This window comes from Sturnus vulgaris, chromosome 32 (genome assembly GCF_052056855.1).
Source record: "Sturnus vulgaris isolate bStuVul1 chromosome 32, bStuVul1.hap1, whole genome shotgun sequence".
NCBI classification, from domain to species: domain Eukaryota; kingdom Metazoa; phylum Chordata; class Aves; order Passeriformes; family Sturnidae; genus Sturnus; species Sturnus vulgaris.
In genome coordinates this window covers 154525-175881 of record NC_142274.1, presented here as the reverse complement: position 1 = coordinate 175881, position 21357 = coordinate 154525, and the positions used below count along the sequence as shown (strand labels likewise).

Genomic DNA, 21357 nt, shown 5'->3' with positions numbered 1-21357 from the left:
AAAAGGAAATGGGAAAAAAGGAAAAAGGGAAAAAAGGAAAAGGAAGGAAAAGGGAAAAAGGGGGAAAAGGGAAAAACGGGGGAATGGAAAAAGGGAATGAGGGGGGAAATGGGAAAAATGGGAAAAAAGGGAAAAATGGGAAAAAAGGGAAAGGAGGGAAAAGGGAAAGGAAGAGGAAATAAAGGGGAAAAGAGGAGAAACGAAAAGGGAAAAAAATGGGAAAAAGGGAAAGGAAGAAAAGGGGGAAAAGGGAAAAAGGAAAAGAGGGGAAAGGGAAAAGGGGAAAAAGAAATAAAGAGGAAAAGGGAAAAAAGGGGAAAAAGGGGGAAAAAAGGGAAAGGGGGGAAAAGGAGATGAGGAAAAAACGGGAAATATTCCCAAAAAAATTCCTCGGGATCTGGAGAAATATTCCCAAAAAATTCTCTGGGTTCTGGAGAAATATTCCCAAAAATTCTCTGGGTTCTGGACAAATATTCCCCAAAAATTCCCCGGAATCTTGAGAAATATTCCCCAAAATTCCTCGGGATCTGGAGAAATATTCCCCAAAAATTCCTGGGGATCTGGAGAAATGTTCCCAAAAATCCCCCGGGATCTGGGGAAATATTCCCCAAATTCTCCGGGATCGACGGAAATATTCCCAAAATTCCTCGGGATCTGGAGAAATTCCCAAAAATCCCCCGGGATCTGGAGAAATTCCCCAAAATTTCCTCGGGATCGAGAGAAATTCCCCAAAAATTCACCTGGATCTGGAGAAATTCCCAAAAATTCTCTGAGATCTGGGGAAATATTCCCCAAAAATTCACCTGATTCTGAAGAAATATTCCCAAAAAGTTTTCGGGATCTGGAGAAATTCCCCAAAATCCGCCGGGTGAGGGGAAATTCCGGGAATTCCCGGCACCGCGGGAGTCGCTCCCAGGCGGAGCCGCGGAACCTTCGGACCCGGAACCGCCCGAGAGTCCAAAGGTCCCGGGGGGACCGAAAAGGGGAAGGGCCCGGATTGGGGGATTATGGGAAATTATGGGAATTATGGGAATTGTGGGGATTGTGGGATTTGTGGGATTTGTGGGATTTGTGGGATTATGGGATTTGTGGGATTTGTGGGGATTTATGGGGATTTATGGGGATTTATGGGATTTATGGGATTTATGGGATTTATGGGATTTGTGGGATTTGTGGGAATTTATGGGAATTATGGGATTTATGGGATTTATAGGATTTATGGGAATTTATGGAATTTATGGGATTTGTGGGATTTGTGGGATTTATGGGATTTATGGGATTTATGGAATTTATGGGAATTATGGGAATTTATGGGGATTTATAGGGATTTATGGGATTTATGGGATTTATGGGATTTGTGGGATTTTATGGGATTTGTGGGATTTGTGGGAATTATGGGATTTATGGGAATTATGGGATTTATGGGATTTATGGGAATTTATGGGGATTTATGGGATTTGTTTGATTTGTGGGATTTACCTTAAAAATCCTCTTGAGTTTTCCCATTTTCCCCCAATTTTCCCATTTTCCCCCAATTTCCTCCCCCCCATTTTCCCACCTTTTTTTCTCTCTTTTCCCCAATTTTTCCCCCAAATTTTAATTTTTTCCCCCCTAAAATTCCCTCTTTTCCCTGAATTTCCCCCAATTTTTCCCCCATTTTTCCTGCATTTTCCTCCCAATTTTCCCTCTCTTTTCCACTTTTCCCAGTTTTCCCATTTCTCCCCCAATTTTCCCATTTTATTTCATTTTTTCCCAATTTTTCCCCAAATTCCCCATTTTTATCCCATTTTTCCCATTTTCCCCCATTTTTATCCCATTTTTCTCCAATTTCCCATATTTATCCCAATTTTTCCCCATTTTTTTCCCCAAATTCCCCGTTTTTATCCCATTTTTATCCAATTTTCCCCCATTTTTCCCCTTTTTTCCCCATTTTATCCCATTTTTCCCAAATTTTCCCCAAATTCCCCATTTTTATCTCATTTTTTCCCCATTTTTTTCCCAATTTCCCCCCAAATTCCCTATTTTTATCCCAATTCTCCCAATTTTTCCCCAAATTCCCCCCATTTTCCCCCAATTTTTCGCCAAATTCCCCCTTTTTCCCCATTTTTATCCCATTTTCCCGCATTTTTCCCAATTTTTCCCGAAATTCCCCATTTTTATCCCAATTCTCCCTATTTTTCCCCAAATTCCCCGGTTTTCCCCCCCAATTTTTCCCATTTTTTCCCCCATTTTTTCCCATTTTTTTCCCCATTTTTTCCCGATTTTTCCCCAAATTCCCTTTTTTTCCCCATTTTTATCCCATTTTTTCCCATTTTTCCCCAATTTCCCGGGTTTTTTTCCCCCATTTTTTCCCATTTTTTTCCCCATTTTTTCCATTTTTTCCCCGATTTTTCCCGATTTTTCCCGATTTTTCCCCAAATTCCCATTTTTTCCCCATTTTTCCCAATTTTTCCCATTTTTTCCCCCATTTTTTCCCATTTTTTTCCCCATTTTTCCCCAAATTCCCAATTTTTTCCCCATTTTTATCCCATTTTTCCCGATTTTTCCCGATTTTTCCCATTTTTCCCCATTTTTCCCAATTTCCCGTTTTTTCCCCCCATTTTTTCCCCGCCCCTCCCCCACCAGACCCAAACAGCCCCAAAAAAGCAAAAAAAGGCAAAAAAAATTAATTAAAAAAATCCCGGGAATTTTATTGGATTCGGGATCCCCAGGTGGGCACAGGTGACCCCGGGCGGGGCTCCCTGCCCGCTCCAGGTGTGCCCAACACCTGGCCAGGTGTTCTTGTCCCGCTCCAGGTGAGTCCCACACCTGGCCAGGTGCTTCCAGCTCATTCCAGATGTTCCCAGTCCATCTCCAAGTGTTTCCCTCACCTGCCCAGGTGTTTCTCTCCCCTCCCCAGGTGTCTCTAGCCCATCTCCAGGTGTTTCCATCTCACCCCAGGTGTTCCTATCCCCGCTCCAGGTGTTCCCCTCTCCTGTCCAGGTGTTTCTATCCCGCCTCCAGGTGTTTCTATCCAACTTCCGGGTGTTTCCCTCACCTGCCCAGGTGTCCCCACCTCACTACTGGGAAACCTGGAGTCACCTGTGGGGCTCACCTGGCCACTCCCCTCCTCATCTGCAGGGCTCTCACCTGCAGAGCTCACCTGGCTGATCTCACCTGCAGAGCTCACCTGGCTGCTCCCCCCCTCACCTGCAGGGCTCTCACCTGCCGAGCTCACCTGTCCCTCTTCACCTGCCGAGCTCACCTGTCCCTCTTCACCTGCAGAGCTCACCTGTTCCCCCTCACCTGCAGAGCTCACCTGTCCCTCCTCACCTGCAGAGCTCACCTGTTCTCCCTCACCTGCAGAGCTCACCTGGCTGGTCCCCCTCTCATCTGCAGGGCTCTCACCTGCAGAGCTCACCTGTTCCCCCTCACCTGCAGAGCTCACCTGTCCCTCCTCACCTGCAGAGCTCACCTGTTCCCCCTCACCTGCAGAGCTCACCTGTCCCTCCTCACCTGCAGAGCTCACCTGTCCCTCCTCACCTGCAGAGCTCACCTGTTCTCCCTCACCTGCAGAGCTCACCTGGCTGGTCCCCCTCTCATCTGCAGGGCTCTCACCTGCAGAACTCACCTGTTCCCCCTCACCTGCAGAGCTCACCTGTCCCTCCTCACCTGCAGAGCTCACCTGTTCCCCCTCACCTGCAGAGCTCACCTGTCCCTCCTCACCTGCAGAGCTCACCTGTCCCTCCTCACCTGCAGAGCTCACCTGGCCGCTCTCACTCTCACCTGAGGACGATCCCTGCCCGCTCCCCTCTTCCCCCACCGCGCTCACCTGTCCCCCCTCACCTGCCCAAGGCTTACCCAGGTACCTGAGCACCTCCCCGGGCGGGCACCTCCGCCCAGGTAAGGGATGTAACAACCCCCTGAGTAACCTGAGCGCCGCCTCCCCCAAACCCCTCCAGGTGCGCGGCGGCCTGGGCGGGGCCTCACCTGCGCAGGTGCGGCCGTGCCAGGCGCGGAAGCGGCGGAAGGCGGGGTCGGAGCGCTCAGGTGAGGCCCAGGGGAAGGCGCCGGTGAGCAGCGCGAAGAGCAGCACCCCGAAGGCCCAGGTGTCCTGAGCGGGCTCCAACCTCAGCCAGGCCTCACCTGAGCGCAGGTGCCACAGCTCAGGTGCGGCGTAAGGGGCGGGGCCTCGCGGGGGCCGCACCTGCCAGCCCAGGACCCGCGTGAGGCCGAAGTCGCCGAGTTTGACCAGGTGACACTCGGGGTCAAAGGCCAGGACATTGTCCAGCTTCAGGTCACGGTGAACCAGGGCGTGGCCGTGCAGGTAAGACAGGGCTGAGGACACCTGGGCGGCGCAGCGCTTCACCTGCGGCTCCGGGAGACCTACCTGGGGGCGGGAGACACACCTGGGGTCACACCTGGGGACGGGAGACACACCTGGGGACGGGAGACACACCTGGGGTCACACCTGGGGACGGGAGACACACCTGGAGTCACACCTGGGGACGGGAGACACACCTGGGGATGGGAGACACACCTGGGGTCACACCTGGGGTCACACCTGGGGACGGGAGACACACCTGGGGACGGGAGACACACCTGGGGTCACACCTGGGGACGGGAGACACACCTGGCGTCACACCTGGGGACGGGAGACACACCTAGGGTCACACCTGGGGACGGGAGACACACCTGGGGACGGGAGACACACCTAGGGTCACACCTGGGGACGGGAGACACACCTGGGGACGGGAGACACACCTGGGATCACACCTGGGGACGGGAGACACACCTGGGGTCACACCTGGGGTCACCTGGGGGCGGGAGACACACCTGGGGACGGGAGACACACCTGGGGTCACACCTGGGGTCACCTGGGGGCGGGAGACACACCTGGGGACGGGAGACACACCTGGGGTCACACCTGGGGTCACCTGGGGGCGGGAGACACACCTGGGGTCACACCTGGGGTCACATCTGGGGGTGGGAGACACACCTGGGGATGGGAGACACACCTGGGGTCACCTGGGGGTGGGAGACACACCTGGGGTCAGCTGGGAGGGGCAGTGATTCACCTGCGGCTCTGGGACACCTACCTGGGGACAGGTAACACATCTAGGGTCACACCTGGGGATGGGACACACACCTGGGGTCACCTGGGGGCACTCAGCACTGTCACCCACCCTGTGCCCTTTCACCTGAGAGGTCACCTGGGCACACCTGCGCACGCCTGTCCCTACCTGTCCCACACCTGTCCCTCACCTGTGACTCACCCCAGGTGTGAGGAGCCCGCACAGGTCCCCGGCAGGTGCGAGCTCCTGGGCGAAGCCGAACTCCGTGGGGGTCTCGAAGGCGAGCGGCAGCACCTGGACACAGGTGAGCGCCCCCCGCAGGCACAGGTGAGTGCAGAACTCCCGCAGGAAACCGCACCTGGCCGTGCGCTCCTTGGACAGCAGCTTCAGCGCCACCCGCGCACCTGGGACAGGTAAGGGCACACCTGGGTCAGGTACACACACACCTGGGACAGGTAACACACCTGGGGACAAGGAACACACCTGGGACAGGTACACACACACCTGGGTCAGCTGGGACAGGTAAGGGCACACCCGGGACAGGTACAGACACACCTGGGGACAAGGAACACATCTGGGGACAGGAACTGACAGACCTGGGACAGGTAGCACACCTGGGCACACCTAGGAGAGAATTACCCTGGTGATCCCCAGGTGTCCCCAGGTGTGCCCAGGTGTCCCCAGGTGTGCCCAGGTGTGCTCTCACCTCCCTGCCGGGGCTCTGCCAACACCACCCGTCCATAGGAGCCGCTGCTCAGGTGTTCCCAGGTGTATCCCAGGTGTACCCCAGGTGTGTCCCCAGGTGTGTCCCCAGGTGTCCCCAGGTGTGCCCAGGTGTGTCTGTAGATGTCCCTAGGTGTATCCCAGGTGTACCCAGGTGTATCCCAGGTGTGTCTGTAAATGTCCCCAGGTGTATCCCAGGTGTGTCCAGGTGTGCCTGTGGATATCCCCAGGTGTCCCCAGGTGTGTCCCCAGGTGTGTCCCCAGGTGCCCCCAGGTGTCTCCCAGGTGTCCCCAGGTGTGCCCAGGTGTGTCTGTAGATGTCCCCAGGTGTATCCCAGGTGTGCCCAGGTGTGCCCAGGTGTATCCCAGGTGTGCCCAGGTGTGCTCTCACCTCCATCCCGGGGCTCTGCCAGCACCACCCGGCCGTAGGAGCCGCTGCCCAGTTCTCCCAGTATGTCCCAGTCCCGCTCCAGTTCCCGCCGGGGCAGCTCCCGCGCCGTGCGCGCCATCAGCGCCTGCAGGAGGCGCTCCTGAGCCTGCGCCACCTGCTCCTCATCCTCACCTTCATCGTCATCGTCCTCGGGGGCCTCCGGGGGGGCCTCCATGGCCTGAAAACCAGTACGGACCAGTATAAACCAGTATGGACCAGTACGGGCCAGTATAGATCGGTATATTCCAATAGATCCCAGTATAAACCAGTATAACCCAGCCCAGTTCCCTCGTCACCTTCATCATCCTCAGGGGCCTCCAGGGGGGCCTCCATGGCCGGCAAACCAGTATGGACCAGTATAAACCAGTACGGACCAGTATAAACCAGTATGGACCAGCATGGACTAGCACGGACCAGTACAAACCAGTACGGACCAGTATAAACCAGTACGGACCAGTATAAACCATCATGGACCAGTATAAACCATCATGGACCAGTATAACCCAGCATAACTCAGTACACCAGTACAAACCAGTACAAACCAGTACAAACCAGTACAAACCAGTACAAACCAGTACAAACCAATACAAACCGTGTACAGACCAATATAACCCAGTATAACCCAGTATGGACCAGTATAAACCAGTCCCAGTGTCCCCTCCCCCCCCCAGTGCCCCCAGTGCCACCTGTCCCAGTGTCCCCTCCCCCCCCCAGTGCCCCCAGTGCCACCTGTCACAGTGTCCTCAATGTCCCCTCCCCCCCAGTGCCACCTGTCCCTGTGTCCCCTCCCCCCCCCCAGTGCCACCAGTGCCCCCAGTGCCACCTGTCCCTGTGTCCCCTCCCCTCCAGTGCCACCTGTCCCTGTGTCCCCTCCCCTCCAGTGCCACCTGTCCCGGTGCCCCCCGTGCCCCCCGTGTCAGGGGTGGCCCAGGTGTCCCCAAGGGGGGCCCAGATGGCCCCGAGTGTCCCCAAGGGTCCCCCACCTGTCCCCAACTGTCCCCAAGTGTCCCCAAGGGTGCCCCAAGGGTCCCCAAGAGGGGCCCAGATGGCTCCGAGTGTCCCCAGCTGTCCCCAAGCGTCCCCACCTGTCGCCAGGGTTCCCCAGCTGTCCCCAAGGGTGCCCCCAGGGTCCCCCACCTGTCCCCAAGGGGTCCCCACCTGTCCCCAAGTGTCCCCACGGGTGCCCCCAGGGTCCCCCACCTGTCCCCAAGGGTGTCCCCAGGGTCCCCAGCTGTCCCCAAGGGTCCCCAGGGTCCCCAGCTGTCCCCAGGGTGCCCCCAGGGTCCCCAAGAGGGGCCCAGATGGCTCCGAGTGTCCCCAGCTGTCCCCACTTGTCCCCAAGGGTGTCCCCAGAGTCCCCCCGCTGTCCCCAGGGTGCCGCAGGTGTCTCACCTGTGTTCCGGCCGCTGTCGCTGTGCCCAGGTGGTGTCCCCAGGTGTCCCCGCTGTCCCCTCGCTGTCCCCGTGTCCCCCCCGGTGGCCCCCGGCTGTGACTCAGAGTTTCCCGGTGCCACCGCCCCGCTGAGCCGAGCTCTGTCACCTGCGCGGTGACAGCGCGGGGACAGCGCGGGGACAGCGGGGGGGACACGGCCAAAGATGGGCACGGGGACACGGGGGGGACACGGGGGGACACGGGGGGGACACGGGGGGACAGAGAGGGGACACTGGGGGGACACTGGGGGACAGAGAGGGGACACGGGGGGGACAGAGAGGGGACACGGGGGGGACACGGGGGGGACACGGGGGGGACACGGGGGGGACACGGGGGGGGACACGGGGGGGACAGGGGAGGCACTGGGAGGGCATTTGGGAATACTGGGATGATGTCCTGGGATATACTGGGATATACTGGGATGGACTGGGGGGGGATTTGGGGGCACTGGGAGGGGATTTGGGGATACTGGGATGGACTGGGATATACTGGGAGCCACTGGCAGAGTGTCCCTGGGGGTGCACGGAGCTGTACTGGGGCCATACTGGGCTATACTGGGGCCGTACTGGGCTATACTGGGGCTATACTGGGCTATACTGGGCCATACTGGGGCCGTACTGGTGTCCCCAAACCCTGTGCCAAGGACTGGGCCCATCCCAGTCCCATCCCAGTTTATCCCAGTCCATCCCAGTTTCCCCCAGTCCCTCCCAGTTTCCCCCAGTCCCTCCCAGTCCCTCCCAGTCTATCCCAGTTTCCCCCAGTCCCTCCCAGTTTCCCCCAGTCCCTCCCAGTCTATCCCAGTTCCCTCCCAGTTTCCCCCAGTTCCCTCCCAGTTTCCCCCAGTCCCTCCCAGTTTCCCCCAGTTCCCTCCCAGTTTCCCCCAGTCCCTCCCAGTCCCTCCCAGTTTCCCCCAGTCCCTCCCAGTTTCCCCCAGTCCCTCCCAGTTTATCCCAGTTCCCCCCGTCCCCCCCGCCCCTCCCCCCCGCACCTGCTCCCGCACCTGTCGCGGTCGCTGCCCTTCCCCCGTAATTAATCCCTGCCGCTAATTAACCCCTGCCGCTAATTAACCCCTGAGGGCAGCTCCTCATCCCCCCGCCATTAACCACTCCCGGTAATTAATCATTCCCGGTAATTAATTCCTGGTTATTAATCACCCCCAGTCATTAATCACCCCCAGTCATTAATCAGTCCCGGTAATTAATTCCTGGTCATTAATCACCCCCAGTCATTAATCATTCCCGGTAATTAAACATTCCCCAGAGTCATTAAACATTCCCGAAATTAATCACACCCCCGGGTAATTAATCATTCCCCAGGGTCATTAATCATTCCCGGTAATTAATAAACCCCAGTCATTAAACAGTCCCTGTAATTAATCACACCGCCGGCAATTAAACATTCCCAGTAATTAATCATTCCCGGTCATTAATCACCCCTCCCCAGTAATTAAAACATTAATTATTAAATTAATTTAAAAGTAATCATTCCGCAGGGTCATTAATCAATCCCTCCGGTAATTAATCACACTCCCAGTAATTAATCATTCCTGGTCATTAAACATTCTCAGTAATTAAACATTCCCCAGGTAATTAAAACGTTCCCGGTCATTAATCATTCCCCAGGGTCATTAATCATTCCCGGTAATCAATTCCCCCGTAATTAATCATTCCCCGGGTAATTAATAGGTTCCCCCGCTTATTAATCATTCCCCAAGGTCATTAATCATTCCCGGTAATCAATCCCTCGGGTAATTAATCACATCCCGGGTAATTAATCACTCCCAGGGTAATTAATCATTCCCCGGTAATCAATCCCTCGGGTAATTAATCATTCCCAGGGTAATTAATCATTCCCCGGTAATCAATCCCCCGGTCATTAATCACTCCCAGGGTCATTAATCACTCCCAGGGTCATTAATCATCCCCGGGGTCAATCTCCCCGGTAATTAATCATCGCTAATTAACGCGGGCACAGGTGGCCGGGGGGGGGAGGGGCGGTCCCGAATTCCTCCCGGGGCACAACTGGGACCGGCCCAGGGCTCCCAGTACGGACCAGTATGGACCAGTACGGACCAGTATGGACCAGTATGGACCAGTACAGACCAGTATGGACCAGTATGGACCAGTACAGACCAGTTCAAACCAGTACAGATCGGTACAGACCAGTGCTCCCAGTTCACACCTGTTCAAACCAGTACGGACCAGTACAAACCAGTCCTCCCAGTTCAGACCAGTACACTCCAGTGCTTCCAGTTCACACCAGTTCACACCAGTTCACACCAGTGCTCCCAGTCCCCCTCGTCCTTCCCAGTCCCTCCCAGTTCCCCCCAGTTCATCCCAGTCACCCCAGTCCCTCCCAGTTTATCCCAGTCCATCCCAGTTTATCCCAGTTCCCCGCAGTTCCTCCCAGTGTCTCCCAGTCCCTCCCAGTTCCCCCCCAGTTTATCCCAGTTCCCCCCCAGTTTATCCCAGTTTATCCCAGTTCCCGGGCGCTGTCCCGGTGGGGGAGGGGCGCTGGCGCGGGGCCCGGGTGGGGGAGGGGCGGGGCCAGGGACAGGTGCGGGGGACCCAAAATAACCGGGGGGGGGGGCGGGGAACTGGGAGGGACTGGGAGGGACTGGGGGGAACTGGGATAAACTGGCAGGGACTGGGAGGGAACTGGGATAAACTGGGAGACACTGGGGGGGACTGGGATAAACTGGCAGGGACTGGGCCATACTGGGACCATACTGGGGGATACTGGGAATCACTGGGGCCATACTGGAACGATACTGGGAATCATTGGGACCATACTGGGGCCATAGTGGGAATCACTGGGACCATACTGGGGGATACTGGGAATCACTGGGGCCGTACTGGGAATCACTTGGGACCATGCTGGGAATCACGGGGACCATACTGGGGGGATACTGGGAATCACTGGGGCCATACTGGGGGGATACTGGGAATCACTGGGGCCATACTGGGGGATACTGGGAATCACTGGGACCATACTGGGGGGATACTGGGAATCACTGGGGCCATACTGGGAATCACTGGGGCCGTACTGGGAATCACTTGGGACCATGCTGGGAATCACGGGGACCATACTGGGGGATACTGGGAATCACTGGGGCCATGCTGGGAATCACTGGGGCCATACTGGGAATCACTGGGACCATACTGGGAGATACTGGGAATCACTGGGACCGTACTGGGACCATACTGGGAATCATTGGGACCATACTGGGGCCATACTGGGAATCACTGGGACCATACTGGGGCCATACTGGGAATCACTGGGACTCTACTGGGACCATACTGGGAATCAGTGGGACCATACTGGGGCCGTACTGGGAATCACTGGGACTGTACTGGGGCCATACTGGGAATGACTGGGATAGTTTCATCTCCCAGTACGGCCCCAGTGATTCCCAGTACCCCCCCACCCCATTGGTCCCGCCCACTATTTAAGCCACGCCCCTTCTGTTGGCCCCGCCCCCGTTACCCATTGGTTCCCTTTGGCTCCGCCCCTCCCTTGGCCCCGCCCCTCCCGGAAGTACAAACCGCACTGGGTGGGGGGGGAAGCGGCGCCTTTATTGACACGGGGGGAACACGGGAACACCTGGGCCAGGTGAGCTCAGGTGAGCTCCTGGCACCCCCAGGCACACCCTGGCACCCCTCACCTGCGGGCACAGGTGTGCAGGTGCCCCCCACAGTGGGCACGGGGTGCCCCTGGCCACGAGCAGCTGGAGGGCTCCAGGTGGGCACTGGGCACCTGTGCAGGTGATAGGTGGGGGGGTGGCACCTCCGATGTGTCCAGGTGGGCACTGGGCACCTCCAAAGGTGTATCCAGGTGAATGCTGGGCACCTCCAGGTGGACACTGGGCACCTCTTCCCGGGGTTCCAGGTGGTCACTTCCGACATGTCCAGGTGGGCACTTGGCACCTCCAAGGTGTGTCCAGGTGGGCACTGACCACCTCCAGGTGGACATCGGTCATCTCCAAGGTGTCCAGGTGGGCACTGGGCACCTCCTAGGGGGGTTCCAGGTGTACCTCTGTGGACTCCAGGTGGGCACTGGGCACATTTGATGTGTCCAGGTGGACATTGGGCACCTCCAGGTGGGCACTGGGCACCTCCAGGTGGACAGTGGTCATTTCTAAAGTGTCCAGGTGAGCACTGGGCACCTCCTCAGTGGTCTCCAGGTGGGCACTGGGCACCTCCAGGTGGACATCGGTCACCTCCGTGGTCTCCAGGTGGGCACTGGGCACCTCTGACATGTCCAGGTGTGCACTGGGCACCTCCAGGTGGACACTGGGCACCTCCAGGTGGACACTGGGCACTTCCGATGTCTCCAGGTGGGCACTGGGCACCTCTGACATGTCCAGGTGGGCACCGGGCACCTCCTCCATTGTCTCCAGGTGGACATTGGTGACCTCAGGTGGTGGTGGCAACACCTGGAGCTGGACGTTGGTGACCTCAGGTGGTGGCAACACCTGGAGCTGGACATTGGTGACACCTGAGGTCAGCGGGAGGGCCTGGAGCTGGACACTGGTGACACCTGGAGGTGGTGGCAACACCTGGAGCTGGACATTGGTCACTTCCGGTGGTGGTGGCAGGGCCTGGAGCTGGACATTGGTCACTTCCGGTGATGACAACGGCTGGAGCTGGACATTGGTCACCTCTGAGGGCACCGGCAGCACCTGGAGCTGCACCCCTGTGACACCTGTCACACCTGTCACACCCGTGACACCTACACCTGTGACACCTGTGACCCCTGTGGCACCTGTGACCTCACCGCCCTGCACCTGGACATTGGTGACCTCTGGGCCCACCGGCAACACCTGGAGCTGCACACCTGTGACCCCTGTGACACCTGTGACCCCTGTGACACCTGTCACACCTACACCTGTGACACCTACCGCTGTGGCACCTGTCACACCTGTGACCCCCGTCACCTCAGCCACCTGCAGCTGCACCCCTGCTCCCGCCCCCTCGTGCCCCGCCCCAGGTATGACCAGCACGCTCTGCCAGGTGTGCTGCCCCTTGCCCACCTGCGCCAGGTGTGTCCGGGCGTGGCCGGGCGGGGCGGGCAGCAGCAGCACCTTGCGGGGGGAGGGGCCGGGGGCGGGCAGGATGCGCAGCCCCTGCGGCGCGGGCAGCAGCAGGTACGCGGTGGGCGGCGGCGCAGGTGCGGCGCCAGGTGAGCGGCGAGGGGCGGGGCCGTGAGTGCGCAGGTGCCGCTGCAGGTAAGCGGCCATGACGAAAGCCTTGGGGCAGGTGGGGCAGCGGAAGGGCCGCGCCGCCGAGTGCGTGCGCCGGTGCAGGTGCAGGTTGGACGAGTGCGTGAAGCTCTTGCCGCACGTGGCGCAGGTGTACGGCCGCTCACCTGTGTGCACCCGCAGGTGCTGCCGCAGGTTGGTGGCCTGGGCGAATCCCTTCCCGCACGTGGCGCAGGTGTGCGGGCGCTCACCTGTGTGGGTGTGGCGGTGACGCCGCAGGCTGGACGAGTTCTTGAAGGCTTTGGGACAGGTGGGGCAGCGGTAGGGCCGCTCACCTGAGTGCTGCCGCAGGTGGTACTGGTAGTGCGAGGCCCACTTGAAAGTGAGGCCGCACTGGGCGCACCTGAAGGCGCGCAGCCCCGTGTGCACGCGCAGGTGAGTCTGCAGCAGCGACGAGCGCTTGAAGCTCTTGCCGCAGGTGGAACAGGTGTAGGGCCGCTCACCTGTGTGGTCGCGCAGGTGATAGCGCAGCCCCGAGGAGCCCTTGAAGGCCTTGCCGCACTCGCCGCACCTGTACGGCCGCTCGGGCGGAGCCGGCGGCTCGGCGGCGGCCGCGGGTTCACCTGGCGGAGGCGCGGCCAGGTGGGGCGGGGCTCTGGGGGTGGCGGCGCACCTGGGCCGCTCGTGGCCGGGCAGGTGCCGCGCCAGCCCCGCGCCGTTCTTGAAGCTCTTGCCGCAGGTGAGGCAGCGGTGGGGCGGGGCCGGGGGCGGGGCCGCCGTGTCCATCACCTCCTGCTCGGCGCAGGTGACCCCCAGCGGCCTCCAGAGCGGCTCAGGTGAGGCGGGGGCGGCGGCGGGGGCGGGGCCCTGCAGGTGCCGCTGCGGGCAGGTGTGCGAGGCCAAGGGCGCGGCGCAGGTGGGGCACTGCGGGGCGGGGCCGTGCGTGCGCCGGTGCAGGTGCAGGTTGGACGAGTGCGTGAAGCTCTTGCCGCACGTGGCGCAGGTGTACGGCCGCTCACCTGTGTGCACCCTCAGGTGCTGCCGCAGGTTGGTGGCCTGGGCGAATCCCTTCCCGCACGTGGCGCAGGTGTGCGGGCGCTCACCTGTGTGGGTGTGGCGGTGACGCCGCAGGCTGGACGAGTTCTTGAAGGCCTTGGGACAGGTGGGGCAGCGGTAGGGCCTCTCACCTGAGTGCTGCCGCAGGTGGTACTGGTAGTGCGAGGCCCACTTGAAGGTGAGGCCGCACTGGGCGCACCTGAAGGCGCGCAGCCCCGTGTGCACGCGCAGGTGAGTCTGCAGCAGCGACGAGCGCTTGAAGCTCTTGCCGCAGGTAGAACAGGTGTAGGGCCGCTCACCTGTGTGGCCCCGCAGGTGGTAGAGGAGGGCGGAGGAGCCCTTGAAGGCCTTGGGGCACTCGGGGCACTTGTAGGGCCGCTCACCTGTGTGGCTGCGCAGGTGATGCGCCAGGCGCGAGGACCAGCGGAAGGATTTGCCGCACTCCCGGCAGGTGAACGGGTGCTCGGGGGCACCTGCGGGGGGAGCCGTGCCCGCCATGGCCGCACCTGAGGGGGACATGGCTGCAGGTGAGAGGCTGCACCTGGGACAGGTGAGAGCCCAGACCTGGGACACGTGAGAGCTCAGATCTGGGACAAGTGAGGGCCCAAATCTGACCAGGGGAGAGCTCAGACCTGACACAGGTGAGACCCCAGACCCAATACACGGGGCTAGGTGAGACCCGAGATCCAGCACACAGGGACAGGTGGGACCCCAAACCTAATACGGGGGGGACAGGTGAGACCCCAGACCCACCCCAGGTGTGCAGGTGAGACCCCAAATCCGACCTTGGGGGCGTGGCCAAACCGGAGGCGTGTCCTGGGCGCTCTAGGCCCCGCCCCCTCTTCCAGGCCCCGCCCATTTCCCCTCAGCCCCTGCAGGCCCCGCCTCCTCCAGGCCCGCCCCACGCAGGCCCCGCCGCTTCCTCCCCCTCTTCCTCCTCTTCCTCGCCCGCTCCTCGCTCACCTGCCGAGCTCGCGGACGCTCCGCTGGGGCCGGAACCGGGACAGAACCGGGAAAGAACCGGGGCAGAACCGGGACAGAACCGGGCCCGGCGCTGCCGCCGCCGCCGCGCAATGCCCGGGCCGCGCCGCCTGACGAGGCCACGCCCCCTCCGCCTCACGAGGCCGCGCCCCCTCCGCCTTCCCGCCTCGGCCTCCGCCAATCAGATCACGCCCCCTCAGGCCAGGCCACGCCCCCTCACCGGAACCGCGCGCGGTGCGTTCTGGGTAATGGAGTCCCGCGCCCGTTTCTGAGCTCTCGGCCTTTACTGGTTTTAATGGTTTTTACTGGTTTTAATGGTTTTTACTGATTTTAATGGTTTTTACTGGTTTTTATTGTTTTTTGGGGGGTACTTCAAGGTAATTTGGAGCGGGTTTGGGGGTGTCCCAGGTTCCTACAGCTCAGGTGAGCTCGGGGGGCTCCTGTGGCAGCAGGGGCTCACCTGGGAAATGGGGGGGGGGGGGGGAGGATCAGAGGGGTCCTGGGGGGGTTTTGGGGGAACCCCCCCAAAACCTTCCCGACCCCCCCAGAGCCCCCAAAATCCTCAGGAACCCCCCAAATCCACCCCAAATTCCCCAAAACCCCTCCAGGACCCCCCCAAAATTCCCCCAAATTCCCCGAACCTCCCCAAATCCCTCCCAACCCCCCCCCAGGACCCCCCAAATTCCTCCAAGGACCCCCCAAATCCATCCCAAATTCCCCAGGACCCCCCAAATTCCTCCAGGACCCCCCAAATCCATCCCAAATTCCCCAGGACCCCCCAAAATCCCCCAAGGACCCCCCAAAACTCCTCTCAACCCCCCCTGGGACCCCGTCAAGACCCCCCGCCCCAAAACCCCCCGGCAGGATTTGGGGGGGGGGGGGGGGGGTCGGGTGGATTTTGGGGATTTGGGGGGTCCTGGGGGGATTTCGGGAATTTTGGGGGGGATTTGGGGGGTCCTGGGGAATTTGGGGGGATCCTGGGGGGAGTTGGGAGGGATTTTGGGGGGGTTTTAGGGGGAATTTGGGGTGGATTTGGGGGTCCTTGGGGGGGGGGATTTGGGGAATCTTGGGGAGTTTTGGGTGGATTTGGGGGATTTTGGGGGGTCCTGGGGGGATTTTGGGGGGTCCTGAGGGGTCTCAGGTGCCTTTGGGAGGGGTCACCTGAGGGGTTTTGGGGTCACCTGAACGGTTCTAGGGGGAGTTTTGGGGTCACCTGAGGGGTTTTGGGGTCACCTGAACGGTTCTAGGGGGAGTTTTGGGGTCACCTGTGGGGTTTTGGGGTCACCTGAACGGTTCTGGGGGGAGTTTTGGGGTCACCTGTGGGGTTTTGGGGTCACCTGGGGGGTTTTGGGGTCACCTGTGAGGGGTTTTGGGGTCACCTGGGGGGTTTTGGGGTCACCTGGGGGGTTTTGGGGTCACCTGTGAGGGGTTTTGGGGTCACCTGGGGAGTTTTGGGCAGAGTTTTGGGGTTTTTGGGGTCCCGGTCCCGCCGTACCTGCGCGGCGCTGGCCCAGGCGGGGGGGGGCACACCTGGTGCACAGGTAAAGGCCCAGCAGGGCCCCGCTGAGCCCCGCCCCCACCCCCAACAGAGCCTCCAGCAGCGAACAGGAGTCGGGCGGGGCTGGGACAGGTGAGAGACAGGTGAGAGACAGGTGAGACACGGACAGGTGAGATATGGACAGGTGAGACAGGTGAGAGACAGGTGAGACACGGACAGGTGAGACAGGTGAGAGACAGGTGAGACAGGGACAGGTGAGACACGGACAGGTGAGACAAGGACAGGTGAGACAGGTGAGACAACGACAGGTGAGACAGACAGGTGAGACAGACAGGTGAGACATGGACAGGTGAGATATGGACAGGTGAGACAGATGAGACATGGACAGGTGAGACAGACAGGTGAGACATGGACAGGTGAGACATGGACAGGTGAGACAGACAGGTAAGAGATGGACAGGTGAGAGATGGACAGGTGGGACAGGTGAGATAGAGACAGGTGAGAGGCAAACAGGTGAGACAGGTGAAGGTGAGGGGCAGATGGGAGAAAGATGGAACAGGTGAGACAGGTGAGAGGTAGGACAGGTGAACACAGGAGATCACAGGTGAGCCCAGCTGAGCCCACCTGGCCGCAGGTACCTCACTCACCTGGCAGCTCGGCGCAGGCCACGATGGCCACACCTGTGGCACAGGTACCTGTCTTGAGCCCGCGGCACTCGACCAGGAAGTCCTCGGAGCCCTGGCAGGTGAGGCCGGCCAGGTGCGGCTCCCCCGGCAGGTGAGGCCCCACAGGTGCGCTGAGGGCGGGGCCGCAGCCCAGCTGCCTGCACAGCACCTGAGCCTCGGGCAGCCCCCAGGTGAGGCCGCACACCTGCAGCCAGGTGTGGTTCAGCAGCACCTGCACCTGGCCCGAGCAGGGCCCGGGGCCGCCCTGCAGCCGCACCTGGGGGGGGTTGGCACCTGCGGGGGAGGGGAGGGTGAGGCACACCTGGGTGCACCTGGGAACACCTGGGTGCCACCTCTACCTCACAGCTACATTATCTGAGCACACCTGAGCTGCCTGAGCACACCTGAGCCCATCTGTCCCACTTGTCTCACCTGAGTACACCTAAGACGACCTGTTCCACCTGAGCCTACCTGAGCCCACCTCTCCCACCTGTCTCACCTGTGCCACCTGACCCCACCTGAGCACACCTGAGCCCACCTGTCCCACCTGACCCCACCTGTCCCTCTTGTCTCACCTGACCCCACCTGTCCCACCTGAGCACGCTTGTCCCACTTGTCCCACCTGGCTTACCTGTCCCACTTGACCCCACCTGTCCTACCTGTCTCACCTGAGCACACCTGAGCACACCTGAGCACACCTGAGCACACCTGAGCACAGCTGACTCACCTGAGCACACCTGATAACACCTGTCCCACCTGAACACACCTGAGCACACCTGAGCACACCTGAGCACACCTGAGCACACCTGAGCACAGCTGACTCACCTGAGCACACCTGATAACACCTGTCCCACCTGAACACACCTGAGCACACCTGAGCACACCTGAGCACAGCTGACTCACCTGAGCACACCTGAGAACACCTGTTCCACCTGAACACACCTGAGCACACCTGAGCACAGCTGACTCACCTGAGCACACCTGAGCACATCTGAGCACAGCTGACTCACCTGAGCACACCTGAGCACACCTGAGCACAGCTGACTCACCTGAGCACACGACGCCGGCGTCCTCGCTGTGGCCGCAGTTGTGCTCCCCCCAGGTGTGCAGGTGGCACTGGGCCAAGGTGAGCTCCTCACCTGTGCAGTGAGTCCCGTCCAGCCAGATCGGGTCCGGGCCCCGCCCGAAACGGGCGTGGCCAGGTGCGGCCAGGGCGGTGCCACAGCCCAGCGAGCGGCAGATCACCTGGACAGGTGAGAGAACAGGTGAGAGACGAGAACAGGTGAGAGACGAGAACAGGTGAGAGAGCACAACAGGGAGCAGCAGATCACCTGGGCAGGTGAAAGACCAGAAGAGGTGAGACAAGAACAGGTGTGAGATCAGAACAGGTGAGAGACTAGAACAGGTGTGAAACCAGCCCAGGTGTGTCCCAGGTGCGGCCAGGGCGGTGCCACAGCCCAGGGAGCAGCAGATCACCTGGGCAGGTGAGAGACCAGAACAGGTGAGAGAGCAGAACAGGTGTGAAACCAGTACAGGTGTGAAACCAGAACAGGTGTGAAACCAGAACAGGGAGCTGCAGATCACCTGGGCAGGTGACAGGTGAGAGACCAGAACAGGTGTGTCCCCTGTGTGTCCCCACCCCCAGGTGTGTCCCAGGTGTGTCCCCAGCTCACCTGTGCGTCCGCCATGTCCCAGGTGTCGTCACAGACCGAGCCCCAGCTGTGCTTGTGCAGCACCTCCACCCTGCCCATGCACCTGGACGAGCCGTTCACCAAGCGCACCTGGGGAGACACCTGGGGTCACCTGGGGACACCTGGGCACACCTGGGGACACCTGGGGAGACACCTGGGATCACCTGGGGACACCTGGGGACACACCTGGGGACACCTGGGGTCACCTGGGGAGACACCTGAGGGCACCTGGGGACACCTGGGCACACCTGGGGACACCTGGGGAGACACCTGAGGGCACCTGGGGACACCTGGGATCACCTGGGGACACACCTGGGATCACCTGGGGACACCTGGGGACACACCTGGGATCACCTGGGGACACCTGGGGACACACCTGGGATCACCTGGGGACGGCTGGGGACACAGGGACACACCTGGGGACACACCTGGGGAGGGACACACCTGGGGAGGGACACACCTGGGGAGGTACACACCTGGGGACACAGGGACACACCTGGGGACACACCTGGGGAGGGACACACCCAGGGCCTCACCTTCAAGCGCTCCTCAGTGTCCACCTGGGGATTCACCTGAGCGTCCACCTGAGCATCCAGGTGTGAGGGCACCTGGGGATTCACCTGTGGACACACCTGGGCTGTACCTGGGCGAGCACCTGAGCGCCCACCTGGGGCTGTACCTGGGGATGCACCTGGGGCTGTACCTGAGTGGTCACCTGGGGATTCACCCGGGCATTCACCTGGAGATGCACCTGGGGGTTCACCTGGGGATGTGGTGAGGGATCGGCACCTGTGGGGGGGGAATGTGGGAGTGGCACAGCTGGTACACCTGTACACACCTGAGAACACCTGAGAACACCTGAGAACACCTGAGTGCACCTGTCCATGTCTCACTTGCACACACCTGTCCTTACCTGCACACACCTGTCCATGCTCACCTGTCCATGCTCACCTGTCTATACCTGCACACACCTGTCCATGCTCACCTGTCTGCACTTGTACACACCTGTCCACTCTCACCTCTCCTTACCTGCACACACCTGTCCACGTCTCACCTGTCCGTTCTCACCTGTCCATGTTTCACCTGTCCATGCTCCCCTGTCTATACCTGAGCACACCTGTCCATTCTCACCTGTCCATATCTCACCTGTCCTTACCTGCACACACCTGTCCTTACCTGCACACACCTGTCCTTACCTGCACACACCACACCTGCGTCCTCCCCGTGGTGACAGTTGTGCTCTCCCCAGGTGTGGGCGGGGCAAAGCGCCAGCGCCGCCTCCTCCCCGCTGCAGGTGACGTCATCGAGCCAGATGGGGCCCTCACCTGGCCCGAACTCACCTGAGCCCGCCAGCGTCAGGGCGGGGCCGCAGCGCACCTGGCGGCAGCTCACCTGCGCGTCCGCCAGGTCCCAGGTGTCGTCGCACACCGTGCCCCACCTGCCCGCGTGGAACACCTCGACGCGCCCCGCGCACCTGTGCGGGCCCCCGGCCAGGCGCACCTGGCCCTCCTCGGGCTCACCTGGGACAGGGGACGGGCACAGGTGTGGGAGCCTGGAACACCTGGGGTGAGCCTGAGCACACCTGGGCACACCTGGGCACACCTGGGACACCTGGGACATGTGGGGTGAGCCTGGACACACTTGGGCACACCTGAGTACACCTGGGGTGAGTCTGGGACACCTGGGCACACCTGGAGTGAGTCTGGGAACACCTGGGTGAGTCTGGGCACACCTGGGTACACCTGGAGTCAGTCTGAGCACACTTGGGATGAGTCTGGGCACACCTGGGCACACCTGGGGTCAACCTGAGCACACCTGGGCACACCTGGGGTGAGTCTGGAACACCTGGGGTCAGCCTGAGCATCAGAGGCTCACCTGGGCACCAGGAGCTCACCTGTGCACACCAGGGCACACCTGGGGCTCACCTGGGTGTGTCAGGCTCACCTGGGCACACCAAGGACTCACCTGAGGGTGTCGGGGCCTCACCTGTTTGTGGCACGGCCTCACCTGGTGGCACACCTGGAACACACAAAGCACAGACAGGTGTGCTCACCTGGGCACCAGGGGCTCACCTGTCCCCTCCCCTTCACCTGTCCCCCCCCACTCACCTGTCCCCCTCCCCCACTCACCGCACAGCCCCAGGTGCAGGAGCAGCCCCAGGTGGGCCCGCAGGTAAAGGAGGCCCCAAATCCTCATGGCAGGTGAGCTCAGGTGAGCTCAGGTGAGGGCAGGCACAGGTGAGAAGGTGTGGCCAGGTGAGGTCTCGAGACAGGCTGAGCTGGAGCACAGGTGAGGGACGGGACAGGTGAGGGACGGGACAGGTGAGGGGATGGGACAGGTGAGGCCCCCCAGTGGTTTAAGGTCCCACACACCTGGTTTCCCTCCCCAGGTGTGTCCCAGGTGTGTCCCAGGTGTGTCCCAGGTGTGTCCCAGGTGTGTCCCAGGTGTGTCCCCCCTCCCCAGGTGAGCTTTACCTTCTCTCTCTCCCCCAGGTGCTCCCGGCTCGGCCGTTCCCGTTTTTTTGTTTTTTTTTTTTTTCCCTGGAACGGCTCTGACGTCACCGCGCCCCTCCCCCCTCCCCGGGGTCACCTGCGGGGTCACCTGAAGGGGGAGGGGCGGGGTCACCTG

General features: G+C 60.6%; 3 protein-coding genes across 3 annotated transcripts; all 3 read right to left on the bottom strand.

The window, feature by feature from the left end:
- Positions 1–2671: 2671 nt before the first annotated feature.
- On the bottom strand, positions 2672–6708 carry LOC148220675 (serine/threonine-protein kinase SBK2-like). The gene is made up of 3 exons (XM_088154832.1): positions 6169–6708; positions 5256–5458; positions 2672–4369 (listed from the first exon to the last, which is right to left on the bottom strand). Exons 1-3 carry the CDS (start codon positions 6380–6382, stop codon positions 2906–2908), a joined length of 1881 nt encoding a protein of 626 aa, XP_088010958.1. The 5' UTR covers positions 6383–6708; the 3' UTR covers positions 2672–2905.
- A 4793-nt stretch (positions 6709–11501) lies between these two features.
- On the bottom strand, positions 11502–15004 carry LOC106864322 (uncharacterized). The gene is made up of 2 exons (XM_088154811.1): positions 14858–15004; positions 11502–14400 (listed from the first exon to the last, which is right to left on the bottom strand). The coding sequence occupies exon 2, from the start codon at positions 14390–14392 to the stop codon at positions 11651–11653; it is 2742 nt and encodes a 913-aa protein (XP_088010937.1). The 5' UTR covers positions 14393–14400; positions 14858–15004; the 3' UTR covers positions 11502–11650.
- A 161-nt stretch (positions 15005–15165) lies between these two features.
- On the bottom strand, positions 15166–21267 carry LOC148220674 (soluble scavenger receptor cysteine-rich domain-containing protein SSC5D-like). The gene is made up of 11 exons (XM_088154818.1): positions 21204–21267; positions 20859–21007; positions 20695–20748; positions 19926–20249; positions 19433–19518; positions 19266–19349; positions 18712–18819; positions 18088–18283; positions 17021–17332; positions 16371–16496; positions 15166–15335 (listed from the first exon to the last, which is right to left on the bottom strand). Exons 2-11 carry the CDS (start codon positions 20923–20925, stop codon positions 15295–15297), a joined length of 1398 nt encoding a protein of 465 aa, XP_088010944.1. The 5' UTR covers positions 20926–21007; positions 21204–21267; the 3' UTR covers positions 15166–15294.
- Positions 21268–21357: the final 90 nt, after the last annotated feature.